Genomic DNA, 22,541 nt, shown 5'->3' with positions numbered 1-22,541 from the left:
GGAAAGAGAGTTTTCAGAGACTCCAGTAACCCTCCCCATATTGGCTACTGCCTTGCTTCCTGTCAAGAGCTCTTACAGAACCTCAGGACCCCTAAGGATTAGGCCAGAGAGGAGGCCAGGGTGCAGTCTGAGGTTGTCTTCAGGAAGATCTCTCAGTTCTCATCCTCTTCCCTGTGTTCCTTTTCCTACTCTCTTAGAGTGCATTTGCCCTGAAACTAACTCCCCCAAAAGGAAACAGAAGGCAAACATTCTGCATTCCTGGGTACTAGGGCAATGGTTACCTGAGAAGCAGACCAACAGGCTCCTTAAGTGGCTGAGCTTCTTCCACAGAAGTGGGACTCAGGGTAGGGGAGTATACTGTAGGGGTAGGGAGAGGTATGGGGATGGGTGTGTATGTGCATGTAATGACAAAGACATGGACTGCTATCCTGGGGCACAGAGTAGACGGTAGAGGGCTAGGCCCAAGTAAGATTCCCTTCCCTTTCATTTCCATTAGCAAAGGCAGAGCTTGACCTAGTCAGTGCCTTGAGACCACAGAGTGGTGTGAATGGGTCACTCACAATGGTGCTGTTTGGGGTCTTCTGGGGATCCTGTACTGCAGGGTAAATGTCAGCGTGGGTCATGCAGCCATGTCACAAAAGCTGTTGGCTTTGAACCCCAAAGCCTTCAAAAAAGGCTGTTGTCTGTTTTGAAAAATTCACTTTCCGTTTTGTATCTTAACACATCGACACGTAAAGCTAACTAGCTATTTTTAAGGGGGGGGGTAAAATCTAACAAAGACATTCCCATGGTTTCTTTCTCATGTTCATGTCAGTCCTGGCTGTGACTGCTGGGCACATGCAGACCATGGCTGGAGAAGCACACATCTGCACATAGCCAGCTAGACCACCCATAGGCATTCCCACTTGCAGTTCGTTTACCAGAACCTGAACTTTCAACCATGACGAGCATCTTTACCTCCTGTATGGGTGATCTTGCCACAGGGCATCTCCCCTATCCCCCCTTTTGTCCACTCATCTGGAACCCACTGGCCCATGAAAGCCAAAGCTCTTTGCTCAATGGAGAAGAAGCAATTCATCAAAATTGACCCAGGAAAACAACTGCAGTGAAGCTGTTAGTTGTTATTCTGAGAAAGGGTCTCTTGCAGTGCAGGCTGGTCTTGAACTTGTTATATAGCCTAGGGTTACTAGGAATTGAGGATCATTTTGCCCCTACCTACAGAACAGGTTTGCAGACCTGCTCCACCGTGCACAGGAAATATGGTGCTAGGGACTGAACCCAAGATTTCGTGTGTGCTAGGCAGGCACTCTGTCAACTGAGCTACATCTCCAGTCCACAGAGCATTGTAAGGCCTTACCGCCAAGAGGATTTTCCTGTTGGACTTCATAATTCCTACTATGGCTAGAACAGACAAGCAGAAGAGGCAGATGCCCACAAACATGCCTATCCAAGCTGCCCCAAAGATATCATCGTTGTTGGTGGCTTCAAGAAGTGGATAAAGGCTGTGTTGGTCAGATACAAAGAAGATACACTCTGCTGTCAGGGCGATCCCACACATCTGGAAACAAGCGGAGAATGAGCCTGTCAGGCTGGTGGTCAAGAACACAGCATGGGGGTGGGGATGGGGGATGGGGGATGGGGAATGGGGTTAGGGTAGGTGCAAGCAGTGAGTCTCTTACATCTAACAGAGGCATTATGCAATGATTCCCCAGTTGCCAGGAGACTCAGTAGCTATTTCTATCTTGCTTCCTTCTTCCATATACCCTCTGCCTTTCTTCCACATATAACTCTGTCTGTTTGCTATTTGGGAAAAGATTTAGGTAGCCCCAGACCATCCATAAAGCCCCTGGGACATGACCCACTCAGACTGTTCATTCTTGCATGAAAGTTATTCTCCTATCCTATCCCATTGCAAACGTTCCTGGGTTATAACACTTGAAGTGTCCTGGCCATTGTCATAGTGGTTCTGGAATCACTGTGACTGTCTTCCCAGGGCTCATATTCTATGGACGAAGAGCCAAGGTTCTGAATAATGGTGACTTGTCCATAGCCACACAGAGACATAGGCAGCCCTGAGCCAAGGACCAGCTCTCTTGACTCCCTGATCCCCTGACTCCTCTTGCTCGCACAGCGTGGCTTAGCCTTACAGAAGGATATCTGTCCCAGCACCTTCAATAACACAGTCCTCAAGTCAAACCAAGGCGAAACTGGACAGAAGCATAAATGAATGAGTAGCAGGTGTGTTTAGACGCTGACCATGGTGAACACATGACTGTTAATAGTCATTATGTCTTAAAAACTGGAAAGAAAATAATCTAATTTAATGTTGACCATGGTCTTCTGTCATAGTAGGTGATTACACACAACTATTTTAAGATTCTAGCTAGGATATTTGCTACCACGTTTCTTAAAATGAAGTCACTATAAAGGGGAATGACATTTATATTTTCTTAAACTTGTACTTTTAATTTATCTAAAAGCCATGCTTACAAGAAGAAAACAATTTTTTAAAAAATATTCATAACTTACACCAACAATCACGTGTCCAAAAATCAACAGGCCCTGGAAGCAACGAACGGTGGAATCGTCTTTGGCCATTTTCAGGATTTCCCACTGGCTGAAGAAACAGTTAAGAATGTTGCATTGGAAGAGAGCAGGTAGCAAACACTGCTTCAGTCTCTATTCTATCAGCAAATCATGACATCCCTTGTTTCCCCCTTTTGTGTCCAAATCAAGGTCATGAGAGCCTTTAGTAATGGTGGACATTTGATGCCTGAGATCAGCCATCACAGGAGTTTTCTAAAGAATAAAAGAAGGGCTTTTAGAGTCTGATCTGTTTCCCTCAGGAGTCCCTTAGGGTACAAAAGACACCAGAATCATCCTTCTGAGAGGGGACCTGAGGTTCTTCAAGGTCACCAGGAGCACAAAAAGCAGACCTGTCACAGTGACGACCAGGCTGACACACATTGACAGCTTCAGGTATTGCCACTGCTGTCCTTGGGCAAGGCCAACTGCAACCATAGGGAAACTAAGAGAGTTGGCTGAGGACATTTTGGCCCATGGGTTAATGTTAAAAATTTTATTATTCTAAAGAACACAGGTTGTACAAAGGGAAGTTCCCTCTTGCAGGAGACAAATGTGGAGAAAAGAGGGATGTGTAGCTCCCCTGTGCACTCTTCTAGGGACTTTGTGTACATAATAGATTATCAGAACCCAACTAGAACAAAACGCTGGGAGAGGAGGAGGCTCTTTTATTCATCAGAGAATCAAAGCCTAACTAACTAACTAACTAACTAACTAGCTAGCTAGCTAGCTAGCTAACTAGCTAACTAACGTAGTGCCTTTGAGGAGACACAGACAGAAATGGCAGATTTGGGAGCTTCTTTGCTCTGTGTGACTCTAGGGCCCACACTCTTCCTTGAAGCGTACACTGCCTGCTAGAAACTATTTATGCAGTTTGTGCCAGATGCAACTAAACTCTTTGCCTCCTGTAGGTTCTCCAGAAGGGGCCCAAAGTTGGATGTTTGGGTCAATCGTTTTTTGCTTTAGCACTTGAGATGTTGAGAGAAACTGCTCACATCCCCCAACACTTGATTGTTTATTAGCTAACCAATTAAAACCTAAGTCAAAAGGTATTAAATGCACAATACACAAACAATTTGCATGTTGAGGTATGTAAGGATGAATGGGGAAGATGGTTATAGTCTAGGATTCTGTGCTAGGAGAGAGGCTAAGGTCTCAAGTCATTAGAAATGTATAAGTGTAGGGGTTGGGGATTTAGCTCAGTGGTAGAGCGCTTGCCTAGCAATCGCAAGGCCCTGGGTTCGGTCCCCAGCTCCGAAAAAAAGAAAAGAAAAAAAAAAAAGAAATGTATAAGTGGATGTCTAAATACACAAGTTGGGGCCTGAGTGAGAAGGGCTCCAGCTTAGCCTGGTATATAGAGTCAGTTTTCGAATAAGGAGAGTAGAGGTAGGATGTGGAGGAGGACCGTGGGATCAGTGGTAGACTTTACAAGGAAAGGGGAAGTGAGAGGGGGTAGATTCAGAAGCGCAAAGTGAAGACAAGACACAAAGTTAGCCAGTTTAGCTGAACTCGTGGTTTGTGGGGCATGTCTTGCTTTTGTTGTTTTGTTTTCCCCTCCCTCCCTCCCTCCCTCCCTCCCTCCCTCCCTCCCTCCCTCCCTTCCTCCCTCCCTCCCTTCTTTCCTTCCTTCCTTCCTTCCTTCCTTCCTTCCTTCCTTCCTTCCTTCCTTCCGTCTTTCCTTTCTTTCTTTCTAAAACCATGTGTGTCTGTGTTAGTGCATGCTGTAACTGTGGATGCCTGTGTAGGACTGAGGCTTCAGATCCCCTGGAGCTGGAGTTACAGGCTGCTGTGAGTGATCTGGTTTGGGTCCTGGGAAGTGAACTCGGGTCCTTTAGAATAGTTTGTGGTCTTAACTACTTTCTGAGATCCCTTCAACCTAGGTCTTTTATATGTCTCAGGCCCTGACAAATGTTAGCTCTATTGTTACAAGACACACTATAAGGCATATATTAATACCCTACGTATTTTAGTTATAATAGCCTAAGTAGTCCAATAACCTAAGTAATTTAAACATCCCTAAATATTTTCCCATTTCTTTTCTCCTTGAAGGCTGTGGGAGTTTCAAAAGTTAAAACGTATGAGTGTTTTTGACTCATTTTGGCACACGCATTCCATCCATGTTTGTCAAGAGGAACAGAAGTATCTCAGTCCTCGCTACATTTCCTTCTGGTCCCCCCCCACCCACCTTGTGGAGTTTCTGCTTAGAAATGGCATTCGTTTATCTGGGGTAAGTCTTCCGTATCTGATGGGTAGAATCTTATAGTGCCTAGAAGGCATCATTGACAGGGATAGTGTGACTGGCACAGCCGGATCAGTTACATCGTAAAATTCATTATTGGTAGGCACAGACAGGTTGGGCTGCTCTCTCATCTAGACACACAAATGAACAGACTTTGAAAGATAGACATTCAGATAATAAAAGCACAGTCTGTAAAGAGCAAATACCTGGAGAGGCCAAGTTTAACTTCATTCCTGACTGTCACTGTACGATTCTGCACTGGTTTGGCGCGTAGCAGTTTCTGTTAGTTAGGCTCAAAGAACAGAGAGGAGATCGGTTTTGCTTCCCCCTTTCAGGGAATCTAACGTGGGACCATAACACCAAGTATTTTAAAGGCAAATTAACTAGGGTCAGTGCTGAGAAAGGGGGATTCTGAGCACTGTGGAGAAAAAGAAAGGGCCCAGGTAGATGTTCAACAAGGGGGTCTCTGTTGGTCCAGAAGGAAGCTGAAGGATCCAGGGATCCAGCAAGGGATGTTGGTTCAGTACCGACTCCAACTACTTTCCCAGACGTCACCGGGTTTTAGAAGTGGGTTTTCTCTGTTAAGTTCAGGTAGAGATGAGGAGAATGCTAGAATCAGGATTGGGATAGGAAATGCAGATCAGCGTGGAGGAGAGAAGGGAGGAGGTAGGCAGGAGGCTGATTTGAGCAAGAAAAACATGGGAGAAAGCTAGACGGTGGCCTGTGGGTGGGTACCTTGAGAAAGGATTGCATCGATAGGCAAGGCGTTCTGAACTTGCTGCCCCTTCCCAACTTTCTTCAAATCGTTACTTAGAAAGCCATGCTTGTCTTGGTGCTGGGGAAGTGGGCCAGCAGTTGAGATTAACTGCTGTGCTTTCAGAGGACCCGCGTCCAGTTCTCAGCACCTGAGTTGGGCAGCCCACAATTGCCCGTGACTCTAGGGCATCCAATGATCTCTCTTCTGGTCTCCAAGGGCACTTGTGTGCTCGTGTGTGCACCACTCCATTCCCATGAAAGTAATTAAAACTAAAATATCTTTGTGTTGTCTTAAAGAAAGCCACACTCATTTTCCAAAAGTGATCCCAAAGAATGGTAGCTGCCACCTATGGGCCCCCTCAGTGCTCTCTCCATTCTGGGTCAGACATCTTTGTTCATCTTCTCAACAGACCTCATAAATGGGTATTTTTGCCAAAACTCTGGGCTTGTTTTTTATTGCTATAGTAACACATTTCCTCCATCTTGCAAAGACAATAGCTGACGGTTTGGAGTCAGAAGTCTGAAGTGAGAGTCAGTGGGTTACCATCCATGTTGGCTGGGTTGCACTCCTTTCAAGATTTTAAATGTTTTATGTTTTTGAGAATTTCATGCATGAGTACTGTGAATCACTCACCTTTTCCCCTCTAAGCCTTCTTTCTTGTGCCTACTTGATGCCTCTCAAATTATGACCTCTTCCTCTATAATTATTATGGTCTCACACACACACACACACACTCACACACACTCACACACACTCACACACATACATACATGTACACACACAGACACACAGACAGACACATACACACTCTCACACACACACTCAAACACACACATACGTACGTACATGTACACATAGACACACAGACACAGAGACACACACTCACACACACTCACACACACTCACACACACTCACACACACTCACACACACTCTCGCACACACACTCACACACACTCACACACATTCACACACTCACACACACATACACTCACACACATGCTCACATACACACTCACAGACACACACACTCACACACACACTCACACACATTCACACACACTCATACACACACTCACACTCACATACACACACACATACATGTACACACACAGACACACAGACACACAGACACACACTCACACACACTCACACACACTCACACAGACACACACACATACACTCACACACACTCACACTCACATACACACACTCATATATACACTCACACACACAAACACATATGCACACACACACTCATACACACTCACTCACACTCATACACATTCACACACACTCACACACATTCACACTCACATATACACACACATACGTACATACATGTACACACACAGACACACAAACAGACACACTCACACTCACACACATTCACGCACATTCACACACACACTCACACAGATACACACACACACTCACACAGATACACACACACACACACACCTTCTGAGCCTATTTAGTTTACTCTTATGAACATGTATTCAGGGCTGATCACTTGGGATTGGATGACCTCTCTAGGGGCTGGACCATGTAGACAAACCAGTTCTCTTTCTCAGCAGCCATTGGCTAGTCTTCATCTAGGGATGGGGCTTTCCCTGTCCATGTTGGTGTTGTCATGTAGGTCTTGTTTGGGAATCTCTACAGTTGAAGTTTCATGGGATACACACTTCTTGAGGATCTTGCCTGAGAATCTGATTCCTTCCACCTTGACAGTGAGGAAAAGAAGCTGGAGAGACCCATTTGCTCAAGGCCATACCGACAGAAACCCCAGGACCCAGAGTTAAATCCATGTCAGCCTGACTTCTGGTAATTTAGTGTCAGAGTTTAGCAATCCTGACACAATGCTAACACTTTAACTAGAAAAAGACATTGCCAGCCTAGCTTCCTTGCCAACCTGGGAATAGAGGGAACACATACATTTTCTCTAGACAGAGGGGCCATTCTTTGAGAGGGTTGGAGCACCAGACTTCACTCCGCACCCTTCCCCAGTTCCTTAGCCTTTACACAGGGCATCAGCACACTAATATTTTCCCACTATTATCCAGGAGAAGGTATGGATGTTTTCCAAACGTACAGCTCCCCCTTCTTCTTCTACCTGGAAGTGAAGGATGTGCTGTGAAGCCAATGGGAGATCAGTGTTTGACAGCATTTCCTCCAATATCTGTGCTTTGTTTTGTAAAGGTAGGGTCTTGCACAGACTAACTGACCTCAAACTTGTGCTTCTCCCACCTCAGCTTCTCAAGGGTGCCACAATGCCTTCCTCTCTCTTGTTTAGATTAAGTTGATGTTTGTGGCACCTCTCCCTCAGCCATAAATGTCAAGAGAAGCCAGATGCAGCCGTCCTGTTGTCCACTCATGGTATAGTGCAGTAGTTGAGGTCTGATGGTGAGCTCGCTAGACTTGGCACCAGGATGCCAGATTCAAAGTCAAGTCTCCCTATCAAGAGTTACTCTGAGCAGTGACCGACCTTATTATCCGTCTATTTCCTTGCTTATAAAATGGCTAGGCTACAACTTGTTTCATGGGACTAGGGACTATGATCCTCAAAATCTAAGACTGTTTACAAACAAGAGATTGTTGACGGGAATATTTGGAAAGGAGAAGGTCTTGGGTTAAGGTTACATTTAATACCCTAGAGACCCATAAACACCGAACAGAGGCACTAATGATGACTGCCTTTACAAGCTCCTAGGTCAAGGAGAATCAACCTCATATCCACTTCCTCTTCCCGGATGGGCAGCTACTCTGTGAGGATACTGGAGGCCTCACACTCACAGGTACCCTTTTGTGCTTCTTCTTGTTTCCATAATTGGCTTTAAGAAGTAAAACTCTCACTAGGGAAAGGGAAAAAGCCTCCTAGCTGTGCTGGGGTGTGGCTGGTATCAGGTACCAAGTTGCACGTCTGTCCACAGGGAGGGTGTATGTACATTCCATCAGCACTCCTGCCCAGTTAACTCTTGCCTCCGTGGACCAGCCACTGCTAAGCCCTCTGATTCAGACTGTGGTGATGGAGACATAACCTCTGAGGTTTCCTGTGGCCTGGGGATGCTTGCTTTCTCTCTGCATTCTTTCCTCTTTGTAAGGACATAACGTTAGAATCCAGCTGAGGCTCAGGCTGATACTTGTTCATAGGGACCGTCCAAGGACAGCCTGTGAGCCCCTAACTGACAGACTTCCAAGCAGCACCTCTCTCACCTGGGAAGTGAGTTTATATCAAAGGCAGGCATTGGTGACTACACATCCTGTTCCCCACCACCTTCTCTACCTCCTTCCAGAGGGCATGGCTTCAGGCTTGTACCTTGAGAGCTCCTCCATCCTGAGATAGGTATAAAAATAGACCACCCTTCTGCCATTCGGTTCTTGATTCCTTTTTCAGAGACCCTGCCATGCTGTCTGTCTCTGGTCCCCGGGGCCTGAAGATTCCTCAGAACCTCCAGCATGCTGCTGCCCCTGTCTATCCATGGCATAAATAACTTTTCTAATAAACCTTTCACTCCCCAGTTCTCTCAGTGTCCCTCTTGGATCCCTCCTCCACACTGTGAAACGTTTTACTCTTGTATCTCCTGTGTAGGGCTTCTGGCATATTACAGCAAGAGAAGAGGTTCGGGAGTAAGGAGAAGCAGGGAGAATATGGGTATTGGATAGATTTTGGTACGAATCCTAGTTTGATCATGTGATTCTGTGACCCTAATATTCTTGTTGACCCCATCTGTCAATGGGGACTATAAGGCACATCAAGGGTTCTGTAAACAGTAAGTGAGAACATGCGAAGGTCTCATGACATGTCGGTTCTCTAGGCAATATTAATTTTCTTGGCTTTTGCTTCAGTTTCTTGAAGCTTCTTGAAGCAGATAGACTAGAGCTCACAAGACAGGAAATGCTGAAGGCAACTAAGGCATGATTTCAATAAAACAAAACAACACCATTTAATATTATAAGAACAGGTCAAAATATTGTGCCTTTGGCTAGAACAAGAGTGGGGGATCCGACCGAGCACCCCTCACTAGCTCTGTATCTTGTGTGAAACCAGTGTTCTAGGACTAACAGAAAAGGAAGACGTAGACAGATCCCTAGGCTCAGAAGGCAGTCACCGAAGAGTTTATGAAGTGCAGCCAGAGAATGTCTAGAAATTGTTCCTGTAAGTGAACTTGCTTACTGTATACAACCAGAAGATTATCTGGGGAAAGATGCACTCCTGGTACTGAGAGAAAGGCCGACAGGGTTTGGGTGTGAAGACATCTAAATGCCTGGAGGCTGGGGGTGCTGCTCAGTGGGTAGAGCTCTTGATTCCCTCATGCAGCACCCTGGGTATCATTCTATGTACCGCATAAAGCCAGATACAAGGCATGCCAATTGCCTCAGCGCTGGGAGGAGGCAGCAGGGTCAAAGGTCAAGCTCATCCTCAACTCCATGTTGAGTTCCTGGCCATCATGTGCTATGTGAAACCCTACTTCCTAAAACAATCCTAGGGGGAAAGGGTAGACTAGTACATGTTTTGAATTAAAACAAAAAGGTTTAATGAAGTTCGATGTTGACAGTTTTTTAAGTTTTTTTTTTAGTTTTTTTAAGAAACCTTTTATTTTCTTTTATGTGCATGAGTGTTTGTCTGCATGTGGGCCTATATACTGTGTGTGCCCTTGATGCTCATAGAATCCAGAGTCTAGAATCCCCAGGCATTAGAATTAAAGACAGATATGAACTGCCATGCTGGTGTTGGGAATAGAACGGAAGTCTTCTGGAAGATCAACCAGTGCTCTTAACCACTGAGCCATCTCTCCAGCCCCACGATGGTTAGTTTTTTAGAAAGACACTCTGAGTTTCTTACCTTTCCAAGAAGAGAAAGAAGAGCAGAGGGATGAACGGCTGCTTGCTACACGCAGGATACAAATTGTTTTCTTTGCATGCTTGATAAAGAAGTATCGGATAAACTTCTTTTAAGGGTTAATTATACACTTTTAGAAAAGATTTGTTTTCTTTTGTGTGGGTGAGTGTTTTGTATGCAGTGTGTATGTGCACCGAATGACTGCCTGGTGCCCTCTGAAGAGGGTGACAGATCAATATCCTGCAACAAGAAGGATGGTTGTGAGCTACCACATGTCTGCTGAGAATTTAACCTGACACGGGTCCTCTGGGAAAGAGACAAGTGCTCTCCGTTCCTGTGGTGGCTAATTTTAATTTTATTTGGGGTAGAGCATGGAGCCTAGTGTTCAGATATAGCATAAACATTAAAATTCAGATATAGGGCTGGAGAGATGGCTCAGCGGTTAAGAGCACCCGACTGCTCTTTCAGATGTCCTGAGTTCAAATCCCAGCAACCACATGGTTGCTCACAACCACCTGTAGTGGGATCTGATGCCCTCTTCTGGTGTGTCTGAAGACAGCTACAGTGTACTTACATAATAAATAAATAATTCTTTAAAAAATTCAGATATAAAGATATAGTCTATTTTTAAAGGAGTGGTTTCACTGTGTATCACAGACTAGCCTTGAACTTGTGATTGATTCTCGTGCCTCAGCTTTCCAAAAGCTGGGGTTAAAGGTGTGAACTACTGCACCTGTAGATTTTGAGTAAAGTAACTTAGCCTCCGTCTTATGAAGAGCCTTTTATAGATATCCGAAGGCTGAAAGTGCAAACATAGATGTTCTCTGAAGAGACAGAAGTTCTTTCTCATTAGTCTGAGACTCTAATCTGCAAGGTTAACTCCTCTCGGAGTTTAAGACTGCTGACCTACTGTGTAGATGTCAGATGTACTGGTAGCCAAAATAACACAACCTAGTAATCCAATTCATTAAGGTTGAGCTCCTTCTCTCATTGGAGTCACACACACACACACACACACAGTGCATGTATACATGCACCCTTGTGTATCCTAAGAGTTTTATTTCTTGGAGAACCTTCTTTTTCAAGGAAAACCTTAAGTAATACTCCAATTGGATAGATCTGTATTTTCAATAGTAGCAAAAGCACTGTTTTCTGAGGGCTCTCAAGCCCTTTGACTTCTTTTTTCCAATTCTCACTGACAGTGTTAATGTCTGATTCAAATGAACTCACTAACTTCTGTTCCAACTCTACCCAGTTCATTTGGAGTAAACTTCCTAAAGCAGAGGTTCTCAATTATCCTTCAGAGCCCAGACATTCCACTTACTCTGAAAATACGCATTAAAGCCCAAGTCAAAGAACACAGATATTTCTTAATTTGAAAAAAAATTAGCCATCAGAATATGTGATTTTGAGTGTTTTCTTTTTTTTTATAACTTTTCTTAAAGTTTAGGTACTATTCTGATGTGTATCTTAGGACTTAGTTTGTAGTACAAAAGTAAGCTAAGCGATCTACTTAATTATTTCAGGTTAGTCTATCAATGCTTAGAGGTTCACAAACATAGATAGCCTTTTAAGGGCCAACTATTTATTTGATGTTAAGATCCACTGTCCCAAAGGCAGTTCTGATTTTGGTAACTTTTCAGGGCTCCCTGAGGCCTTAATTCAGTGGTTCTCAACCTGGGGCGGTTGAGATCTCTTTGGCAAACCTCTGTCTTCAAAAGTATTTACATTTACGATTCATAACAGCCCCAAAATTACAGTTGTAAAGTTACAATGAAAGGCAATTTATGGTTGGGGGTTACCACAACACAAGGAACTGTATTGAAGGGTCACAGCACTAGGAAGGCTCAAAACCACTGGCTTAATTTGAAGGGGAATCCTAGGGATTATCTTGTTACACACAAGCTTCGTCTTCCTGTGTCACACTGCCCCATCCCTCTTCTTGGTCAGCATTCTCTGTTGTCGATGGTTCTTTTCAAACCAAAATGGCCTCCCATACTATTCTATTGCAGTTGAAGTTAAGAACCATTTGGCGTTTTGGTTCTTGTAGACAGAGTGATGATCTCTCTCTCTCTCTCTCTCTCTCTCTCTCTCTCCTTCCCCGCCCCCTGGGTGTGTGTGTGTGTGTGTGTGTGTGTGTGTGTGTGTGTGTGTGTGTGTGTGTGTGTGATATTAGCCAGATCTAGTCATTCTATCTTCTAGTCAACCAGAGAGAGACTGGGAAACTTTTTAGCTCTATTCAACACAGCACCAGGCTCTTCCTGGTATTTCCTGGTTTCTCTTAGTCATCCCTTTGCGAATTTGCCTCTTATTTCTGCTCACTGAACCCTTTCCCCAACTGACCTGTCAGGGATTTTGCTTCCTTATCTCTACCCCTTTCTGTTCTTAGCCAGCAGGAGTGTGATGTCCTACTTACTGGCTGTGTATACTTAACTTTTCTTTCCTACTGGCGTCTGCCGAAGCATCCTAGCCTACTTCTTTTCTTCACTCATGCTTGTGTGGCATCACTACAAACCCACAACAGAACAGATTGTGTGCATTAAAAAAAAAAAAAAAGGCCAGGGTTGGGGATTTAGCTCAGTGGTAGAGCGCTAGGCTGAGTTCGGTCCCCAGCTCCGAAAAAAAGAAAAAAGAAAAAAGAAAAAAAAAAGGGCCAATTTTGATGAAGAATACTATTAAAAAACAAACTATAAAACTCAGGTTGTCACAACTTGAAGTCAATGATTATACTCTTGGTTGTTTTTATATCACTAATAAGATATCTAATTAGGGAAAGGTCAAGGTGTTTTTGTTCCAGACTTTGAGCTCATTTGTGGTGGGGTGGATTCTTAAGTTTGGCTGTAAACTCAGGAGCTCTGCAGTCATCTCCTCGCTGTACAGATGAGGAAGCCAAGGGCCAGAGAGGGGTTGTGACTTATTCCACAATATCAGTGCTTTAAACAGATTTCAAGTCCAACTTTCCTGACTCATAAGCCAGCTTTATAGTTTGTCACTAATAATATCTCTAATTTTTAAAAAAATGTACTATTGCATGGGTACTGCATATGTGAGGGGTGTGTGTGTGTGTGTGTGTGTGTGTGTGTGTGTGTGTGTGTGTTATTGCCTATCTGTGGAGGTCAGAGGACAGCTTGTGGGAGGTGTTTCTCTCCTTCTACCATGGGCCCTAAGAACTAAGCTTAAATTCTAGGCAAGTGTTTACCTGAGCCATCTTGCCTACCCTAATATTTCTTCTTTTCAAGATAAGACATTGTTTCCATTTATGTTAAAGTTAAGAGGCTTGGCATTGATCTGAGTTTTATCTTAGCTTTAAGGGAGCCTTGTATACAAAGCCCCCAGGAGAAAGCCTTCCACCACCACCACCTCCTGCTCAGTCTTTCCTTGTCTCCCCTCTAATTTAGGAAACACCATGGTTACAAAATCATTCCTTTGCTTCTGGTTAAAATACAAAAACATCCACGAGACTCGAGATGCGGCTCGTGAGCCATCAATGGCAATGCCTGATCGTGAGTTTATTAGAGCTCTCCTCACACTGCTCTTCAGAGGGAGAATAGAGGAACCATCAGAAGGAGACAGAGCCCACAAGGAAGTAGGGCCTAAAAGGACAAACCTCCTGACTCAAACTTGGAGACTCAGAGGCTGGGTGTGGTGACACATGTCTGTAATTCCATCTCTCTGTGGCCAAGAGAGGAGAGCTCTACATTTGAGGTCAGTCTGGGCTACGTTTTGAGAGACGCTGTTTCAAAACATAAAACAAAACAGGAAAAGAGAGGGAGAGACAGATGAAGGAGAGGAGGGGGAGAGAGATGGAGGGAAGGAGGGAAGGAGGGAGCATGGGGCTTGGGTCTTTCTCTCCAGATAGATGATTCCCAGAGATGTGCTATGTCCTGTTGTCTTGCCTTCCATTTAGCACCAAGTACTAAGGGCTGGTTTGTGACTGTCACAAACCTCTTATTCTCAAACATGCCATTTTCCTCATGTGTGTGAAATTTCTTTACCTGACAGTATTAGAAGGGAAGTTGGCAGGATAAGGTGACTTACATTTAAGTGTCAAGCAGCAGAGAGCAGAGAGAGAGAGAGAGAGAGAGAGAGAGAGAGAGAGAGAGAGCGCGAGCTGTGGCACTAACAGTGGCTGTGTGCCTCACCTTAAGTGTCTCCTTGTAAACAAGTGTCCCTTGTGAGCCCCACCCTAGAGAAGAACTCCCCAGTGACCCAGCACCTCCATGACTTACTCCAATCGCTCAACACCCTGGGAGGTTCTTTAATTTTAGAAGTGCCGAATTTAAGAAGTTAAAAGTGTATTTTCTTGGGGTTGGGGATTTAGCTCAGTGGTAGAGCGCTTGCCTAGGAAGCGCAAGGCCCTTGGGTTCGGTCCCCAGCTCCGAAAAAAAGAAGCAAAAAAAAAAAAAAGTGTATTTTCTTTTTCTTTTCTTTCCTTGTACCTTCACTAAGTTTGTTTTCTTACGAAGTTGTTCATATCTAGGGTGTTGATGTCTCCTGACCTGCTGAGTAAGATGGAGAACAACTGCTCACTAGACAAACCAGTGTTCAATGCAGAAGAGAAAAGACACTCGCCTGCCACCCATGGGATTGCCTTTTCAAGCCCAGTACCCCTTTTCCTTGCTCGAGTTTCTTGCATGAAAGAATATACAAACCACGCCTCGAGCGGATGCTAGAGAAGTTTGGATTGAGAGAATGGGAGGGAGGAAGCGGGGGAGGTGGAGGGAAAGAGAAAGACAAACAAGGACCTTCCCCATCCATGTGGTCTCTGTCCGAGATAGGCGGCGGTGACTCATCAGGCTTGCGGGCAGCCTGCAGAGCCATGGGGGCCCAGATTGCAGAGGAGGGTCCAGGAGATTCTGGAGCTGATTCACGAGGTGGTTCGGGATGTACGCAAGAGTGAAAAAAATTGACATTTCATTGCCTAACAACTTCTCTTGTGATCTACATGTTTAGGAGTCTCTTTGGGTAGATAAAAAAAAAAAAAAGATAGGAGAGTTGATTTTTTTTTTTTAAAGCCTAGTACTGCAGAAAACAAAGCAGTATGCTGTAAGCACGCACACACAAAAAAAGCATTTTTACGCTTATTGGGAAGATTAATCAAAGGGAGAACTTCTTCCTCAAGGAACTAGAAAAAGCACACTATCCATGCTAGCTATACACAAGAAATAATGCCCAGGCATGAAATGCATCGCCTTCTTTCCTGCTGTGCTTATCAGCTTAACTCAGCAAGAAATGGTCTATAAGTATCGCCTCGACTTTTATAAAGACTTAAAATTAATTAAAAAAATCATAAATGTTCTTAACGATGCCTAAAGCTACTGAGAAATAAAAATTTAAGTTTATAAACCATAATCATAAAAGTATAAATATCCGATAATACTGGTGTTACTTGAAACAATTTGTATAAAAATATTAGGACAAGAATACATTTATTTATAACCTGCAGATCCTGGGGGGATCAACTGATTAGTGAACAGTAAAGATTGGTCCTGCAAAAGTGGCCTTTTCTTAGATAAAACTAATTTGTTGACTTATTCTAGCCCACATACTGATTAAGCAGAACCGTTCGCAGGGAAGACCTGTAAGAAACTGCCCCACAGATCCTTTTAAAGGCTTGTCAGACCAAATGATTTCTGACAAGAGCAGGAAACCTTGACAGGCAAAGGGACAAATAAGACTTTCCAGAAGTTATAAGATCTCAAACTACAAAACGGACAGACTCTACCGTTACAGTGTACAGCCCTTTTTCATTAAAACCCACGTCCTTGCTCCCAGGAGAGTAGAGGGAACCGGTGGGTTGCTCTGAGAAGTTTCTATACTCACACTGGCTGCCTGGTCTCTTCTGCCGTCTCTTCCTGACGCTGCACAGACTCACTCCACAGCATGCACCAGCCCAAGGTGCTTTTCTACCCCACAGTATCCTCCGATGCTCTAGTCCCAGGGAAGGGTGGTCTGTGATTGGGACGAGGCATCTCACATGGGTGGAGCTGGACGCTGCCTGAACCTGCCTCTGCCCGGCTGAGCAGGAAGCACTGTGGGCAGATCTCTGCTGCTTTGGAATGTACATCTCTGATGGAGTGTTCAGCTTTTCTCCTTGAGTGCAAACAGGTTTGGTTTGGTTGTGTGTGTGTGTGTGCGTGTGTGCGCGCGTGTGTGTGTGTGTGTGTGTGTGTGTGTGAGAGTGTGTGTGCGCGCGCGTGCGTGTTTACATTTATGTTTAGCTGATGTGCCTTCACTTGATCGGATCATTAACATTAAACCTTTGCTTAGTAAATAACCCTGCTCATGCTCCCTTCTCTACTTGCACAGGCCTGGGCAGGTTCAGTTTCTGTAACCACGGGCTGTACTTGAGGGGACCGTAATATCCATTCGGTGAGTGGCTCAGCAACTAATAAAGGAGAAGAAAGTTGGAAACATGATAGAGAAATGCAAACGAAGAGACAGGATCAGATAATGCTTTGATGACTAACTAGGTCCCTCTTTTCTCTCCGTCTCTTCCTTCAGGACCACTGAGTCATGTATACACAGCGAGACGAATATTGCTTTTAATGGGAAAATAACAACACATGGTGAGTTTAGTCTGACATTGAGGGACATGTAAGGGCGGCGATATTAAAAGGGTCTGAGCACTTCCATGGATAGATTGGGAGGTCCTCATAGATTAACACCTTCTCACCATAGGCTCTTCTTACTCAAGGGACACAGTTAGCACGCAGTGCGCTCATTAGCAAGTACCCTGAGATCCATGACCATAGACGCACAAGCAGTATAGGTGGTACAGCCTTGAAGATGATAGCTTATCTGAGCTCTGCACTGGCTGCCTCAGTGACCTATATCTTTAGGTGAGGAACAGATGTCCTTGGGGAACAGATGTCCATAGCTGAGTCCAGTTCCTGAGCAAGACTGACAATGGGAGACAGTGCTTGAAAGGGGACAGCATGGGATGCGCATGTCCCTCTCCGGGCCTCTTCTTCCTGTTCGGTGTTCCAGAGTGCGCTTAGGTGACTAGAATAATTCATACAATAAAATTTTATACAGTGGTTAAAAAGGAAGTCACATAAAACAGTTCCTCAAAAATAAGTTTACTCAACGAATGCTTACAAAAGTTCATGTTGCCTCAGGACCAAATCCTAGAAGCTAAAGATGAAAAAACGGCAAATTACAGCATAACAGAACAGCTCCTCTTACAAAGCATTCTGCTTGAGTTACAGCAAATTACAATGTATCAGAAAATTACAATGTATCAGAAAGGCTCTCTCCTTATGAAGTAGTCCGTCTGCGTTGATACAACTTTATTTTTAAAAATATATTTGAATTTCAGCTCTAGGAAGAACTTTCAGCAAATATTAGTGGGAATCCATTTGGGTGGTCAGGTTTGGGTGACTTCTACTCTTTTTGCAGTCCATTTTATTACAGCACCTAGATGACGACTTTCCTAAGAGAAACACAGGTCATCGAAACGTGCTTCCTTGGAAATCTGTAAGCAATGAAAAAGTAAGGAAGCAGAGGCTCACTTCCATCCATGTTCCGGGTATTTTATGTTATCCTGGGGCTGCATGGAGAGAAACATAAAAGATTCGAGGCTGGAGCGGTACCTCAAGAACACTTGCAGCTCTGCCAGAGGACCTGACTTCAGTTCCCATCATCCACTTCGCTGGGTCACAGGGACCTATAACTCCGCCCCCAGGGAATCTAATGCCCTCTTGTGGTCTCTGAGGGCACACACATAATGATATGGATGTATATGTACGTATGCAGATATATGTATGCATATGTGTGTGTGCATGCGTGACGTGCATGTGTATAAGTTTTAAAAGCTTTCACAGGTTTGAAAATCTTTTCAGAATAGACAGAGGAAACACAAAACTGAGTAACAGGAGAGCAGGAAGTACAGAATTAGTTTTCAGATAACTGCAATTGATTAGCTGTGGAATTTGTGAAACTCTTAATGTGAAAGCAGGACAGATTAATTTTTCTAGTAACTAATTTCTGTTTTGCAAGGTTTTTCTTTCTCCTTAACCGTATCCTAAAAGAACTAATGACTTTTATGACTAAAAGAACTAATCTGTGAATTCCCATTGCAAACAAAACAACACAGAACAGAACAACCAACACCCAACAAACAAAAAGCAAAAAGCAAAACTAAAACCAAACCAAACCAAACCAAACCAAACCAAACCAAACAAAAAACCCCACCCAAGATTGTTTTTCTATTACCACAATTTATATCAGAAACCCCAGTGGTTAAAGAAGAATGGGGAGAAATATGGAGTTCCTGTATAACAGTCTCCTGAGAGGGGAACCAGGGCATCCTCTTGTGTAATTCAGCCCGCAGAGGTCCCGAGCTTTTTTTATAGTACATCTGGCCAAAAACCCTGCAGGTAGGGTCTGGTAAAGCGCACTGCCAGAGAAACTGGCTCCCATGGGCACCAGAGGTGTTCTGCCCACACACTGGTTTGCAGCCAGTTTGTGCTCCGTGATTTCATCTAGACTCCCATTCTCAAGCCAAATCCATCTTCTGTGTTCCTTATAAGGCCTGCTGCCCTCTCTGCCTGGCCAACCCCTAGCACAATCAACTTTCCACCCTGTGTTTGAAGTATGAGTGTCTAAAAGGCCCTGGGGGGGTGATCACTCTCTTCAGTTAGTCTTGAGTTTTGGTGAAAATTTTTTTGAAATGAATAAACTAAGAGGTTTTGAGTTTCAACGGGCATTTTTTTTTCCTATTTAGCAATTTGAGGCTGGGACTAGAAGGAGATGGGGGGGGTAGGGCTGTGGTCGGGATGTAATATGACTAAAAAAAAATTAATGAAAAAAAAAACCCAAATCCAATGTTAATAGACCTGCTTACCTAGACATTTTCCACAAGAGGGACATCTCCATCTTTAAAGTAAAGATCTTTGCTTTAGGAGGGTCTGTGTTGTGATAAATATTAAAACTATGATGCAGGGCTCCAGGTACTATGCTACCCTACCTCCTGCTACTCTCTGTCCCGTCAGTCTCTCCTCCCCCATGGCTAGCCCCACAGTGGCACCAGCTACTCTCTGGCTCCAGCAGTGCCACCCTCTTGTGACTCTCTGCCTCGGACTTTGCTCACATTGCCAGCATCCGCCCACTGTGGTTATTGTCACAATCCCCAGTATCCTGGTAAAATCAAAACTCTTGAAGCTTGTAATTTAACAATCAGATTTATATCAGTAGATCCTCATCCACAAAACGTCCATACAATAAACTCAGAGCCAATTGATAATGATATAAACTGCCCATCTAGATAAGACAAATTATCCTATAATAACCCATCCCTTATATATTTATAGCTACCCGTGGCTAATTAAAGCCACACAGGAGTGGGTTATTCTTTTCCTCCATCTTCTTTTTCCCCTTCTTCTCTCTCTCCTTTCTCCAAAACTCTGCCTTACTTTTTCACTGCCCAATCACAGGCCTTGCCTTATCTTGTGCCTACCCTCTCTCATCTGCATAGAGACATCGATCCATAGGATTGTGGTGCATTTAACTCTCGTTTATGGCTCTGATAATAGTACTTTTCATGGACTGACCAAGTTCTAATAAAATAACCACAGAGCCCAGTTTTCCTTCCAGCGAATGAAATCCTTCACAGTAACCCTGATGCCCAATATTAAGGAGGCATGCTCTGAAGCTTGGTCTATTTAGACACACAACTGAAGATGCTCTAGACAGCCATATATTTTGGATCTAATAGGCCCTATGAGAAAACATCATGTCTTTTCAGCACCTAGAAGGTTAACCTTTTCCTATATTTTTGATTGTGAGCCTAGCCTTGAATGGCTGTCACCCCTCCAGCCCTAGCCTTACTCATGCTCTAGGCAACTTGCTTGCCTTGATTACTAACTGTTATACATCTTGCTGAATCTGTTCTTGCGTTCATTCTCATCACTCCGTAAGTCAAACGGCCTCTATCTGACCAAAGCCGGCAGTTGTCAACTGTCTACATTTACTGTCACTCAGCAGCAGTGACATGGCAGACTGAGCCATCCGTCCTTCTTCAGTCTCTGCTCTGGCTTCCCAAACTACACTCAACCCTGCTTCTCCCATTTTTTCTGTTGTTGTTTTGTTTTTAGTTCTCATCACTGGTTCCTCTTTAGCCCGACACATCTTGTTAGAGACCAGCTCTCAGCCCGAGTCTTAAAGGTCTCATCAGGAGGGCTGGTCATGCCTTCCAGCCATTCCTTCCTGGACAGACGTGCAGACAAGAAAAGCAACTCTCAGTCCCAGGTGAGAGGTGGATTCTAGGCTTTTGTTTCCCTTGAGGATTTTTTTTTTAAGTTAACCAATAAATGGATTTCACTGTGGTGTTTACTTAGTTCTTCTCAGTCCTGTTATACTAATGCCCTAGGCCTCTTAGAGATTCCCTCTTGCCCATTGCGGGTGCCCTTTCTGCTTCTGTGTCATCTGAGCCCACTGTCCCTTCCCTTCTGCCTTCACTAAGAGCTCTTCTTCCCGCTCATGATCACCATCTTCATGTCGCGCACACACACACACACACACACACACACACTACACATACATCATACACATGCACACCCACACATGCAAAACACAAATACATGACCATCACACTCATGGGCACACACATGCACACTCACACACCTCACGAACAACACACATATATCACACACACCACACATACATTACATGCATGCACATTCCCCCCACAACACACATATATCACATATACACACACACTCACTCATACACACAACACACATGCATCACACACATGCACACACATAACATATGTTACACACATGCACACACGTGTACACACATGTGTACTCACACATACAATATACATATCACCCACACACACCCCACACACACCATACATACATTGCACACACCACACATATATCATACACACACAATACATATACATCACACACATGCACACACATAACATATGTTACACACATGCACACACGTGTACACACGTGTACTCACACATACAATATACATATCACACACACACCCCACACACACCATACATACATTGCACACACCACACATATATCACACACACACAATACATATACATCACACACATGCACACACATGCGCACACACACACACTTACACACACACATGCATGAATACACACACACCCCTGAAGATAAATAGAAGAAAAGCCTGACATTGCTTTTTGTGTTTTGTTCTGTGCACACACTGCCTCACCAAACAAACCAGAGTGGTACTGGATGAGAAATTAATTTTCTTGTTTGGGAGGTTACGGGTGAATGCGTTCTCCTCGGTCTTGGAAAAACATGATTGCTGTGTAAGTCATGCTTGAAGAGAAAGCAGAAAGCATGTGGCCAAAGCACCAGTTACATGAAGTTTGCACCTTTCTAAATGTTGCTCTAAATTACTTTGTTTCAACATTCATAATTTTAGTCTGACAACAAGACTAAATGTGTAGCTAGGATAAGAGAATTCTCACCTCCATTTCCTTTCACCTCCTACTCAGTGGTGAACACAGGCCATTTTGTAGTAGTAGAATTCCTTCGAGGCCTACTGATAGATGCCTCCATGTTAGAGACAGTTCCAGCACGAATCAAGCACACACGTGCCCTGCTTTCCTTGCTCCTTTCTTTGCATTGCACTGGCATCACACTTTGTCTCTGACTCCAGGTATTTTCACTTAGAGATGGCCTAGATGGAGCCGGGAGATGGCTCAGTTGCTAAACTGCCTTGCGTGCACACAAAAGGACTCGAGTTTGGGATCCCCAGCACCCACATAAGAAGCCAAGTGTGGCAGTGAGTATCTGTAACTGAGTGCTGGGGGACAGAGGCAGGTGAATCCTGGAGCTCATTGGACAGGCAGTCTGGCCAACCAGTGAGCTCCAGTTTAAATGAGAGACCTTGTCTCAAAAAATAAGACAAGAGATTAAGGAAAGCATTCAGTGTCAACCTCTGGACCCTACATTCATGTGCTTGTGCACACACCCACATGAACATGTGCAGTATCAGAGTGATAACTGCTGATTTGCAACATAATTTTAATGGATGCACTGTATTCTGCTCTATGAATTTGAAATAGTCTTCCTGGCTAAAAATTCAGGTCGTTGAAAATTTATTTTATAATAATGCTGC

At 44.2% G+C, this 22,541-nt stretch overlaps 1 protein-coding gene and 1 long non-coding RNA gene across 5 annotated transcripts in view; one reads left to right on the top strand and one right to left on the bottom strand.

Moving 5' to 3' along the window:
• The window catches only part of Upk1b (uroplakin 1B), a 37,415-nt gene extending 20,901 nt beyond the window's left edge, over positions 1-16,514 (bottom strand). Inside the window, exons 1-3 of one of the 4 annotated variants that reach the window (XM_087576237.1) lie at positions 16,242-16,514; positions 2,530-2,613; positions 1,358-1,558 (exon numbers count right to left, since the gene is read on the bottom strand). In XM_087576237.1, coding sequence (XP_087432363.1) covers positions 1,358-1,558; positions 2,530-2,598 — 270 coding nt within the window. In that variant the 5' untranslated portion in view covers positions 2,599-2,613; positions 16,242-16,514. Of the gene's footprint in view, positions 1-1,357; positions 1,559-2,529; positions 2,618-16,241 lie in introns of all 4 variants that reach the window. The other 3 variants (NM_001024253.2, XM_087576238.1, XM_087576239.1) reach the window with 3 other exon arrangements.
• Positions 16,276-19,208, top strand: LOC148002610 (uncharacterized). The gene is made up of 4 exons (XR_015633089.1): positions 16,276-16,526; positions 16,728-16,790; positions 16,923-16,987; positions 17,820-19,208. It is a non-coding gene; the product is annotated as an uncharacterized LOC148002610 (long non-coding RNA).
• The last annotated feature ends 3,333 nt before the right edge of the window (positions 19,209-22,541 follow it).

The sequence above is a fragment of the Rattus norvegicus genome, chromosome 11, assembly GCF_021556685.1.
Source record: "Rattus norvegicus strain SHRSP/BbbUtx chromosome 11, alternate assembly SHRSP_T2T, whole genome shotgun sequence".
Taxonomy (NCBI): Eukaryota; Metazoa; Chordata; class Mammalia; order Rodentia; family Muridae; genus Rattus; species Rattus norvegicus.
Note: the sequence above shows the minus strand (reverse complement) of the source record. Positions and strands in the feature narration are given on the sequence as shown.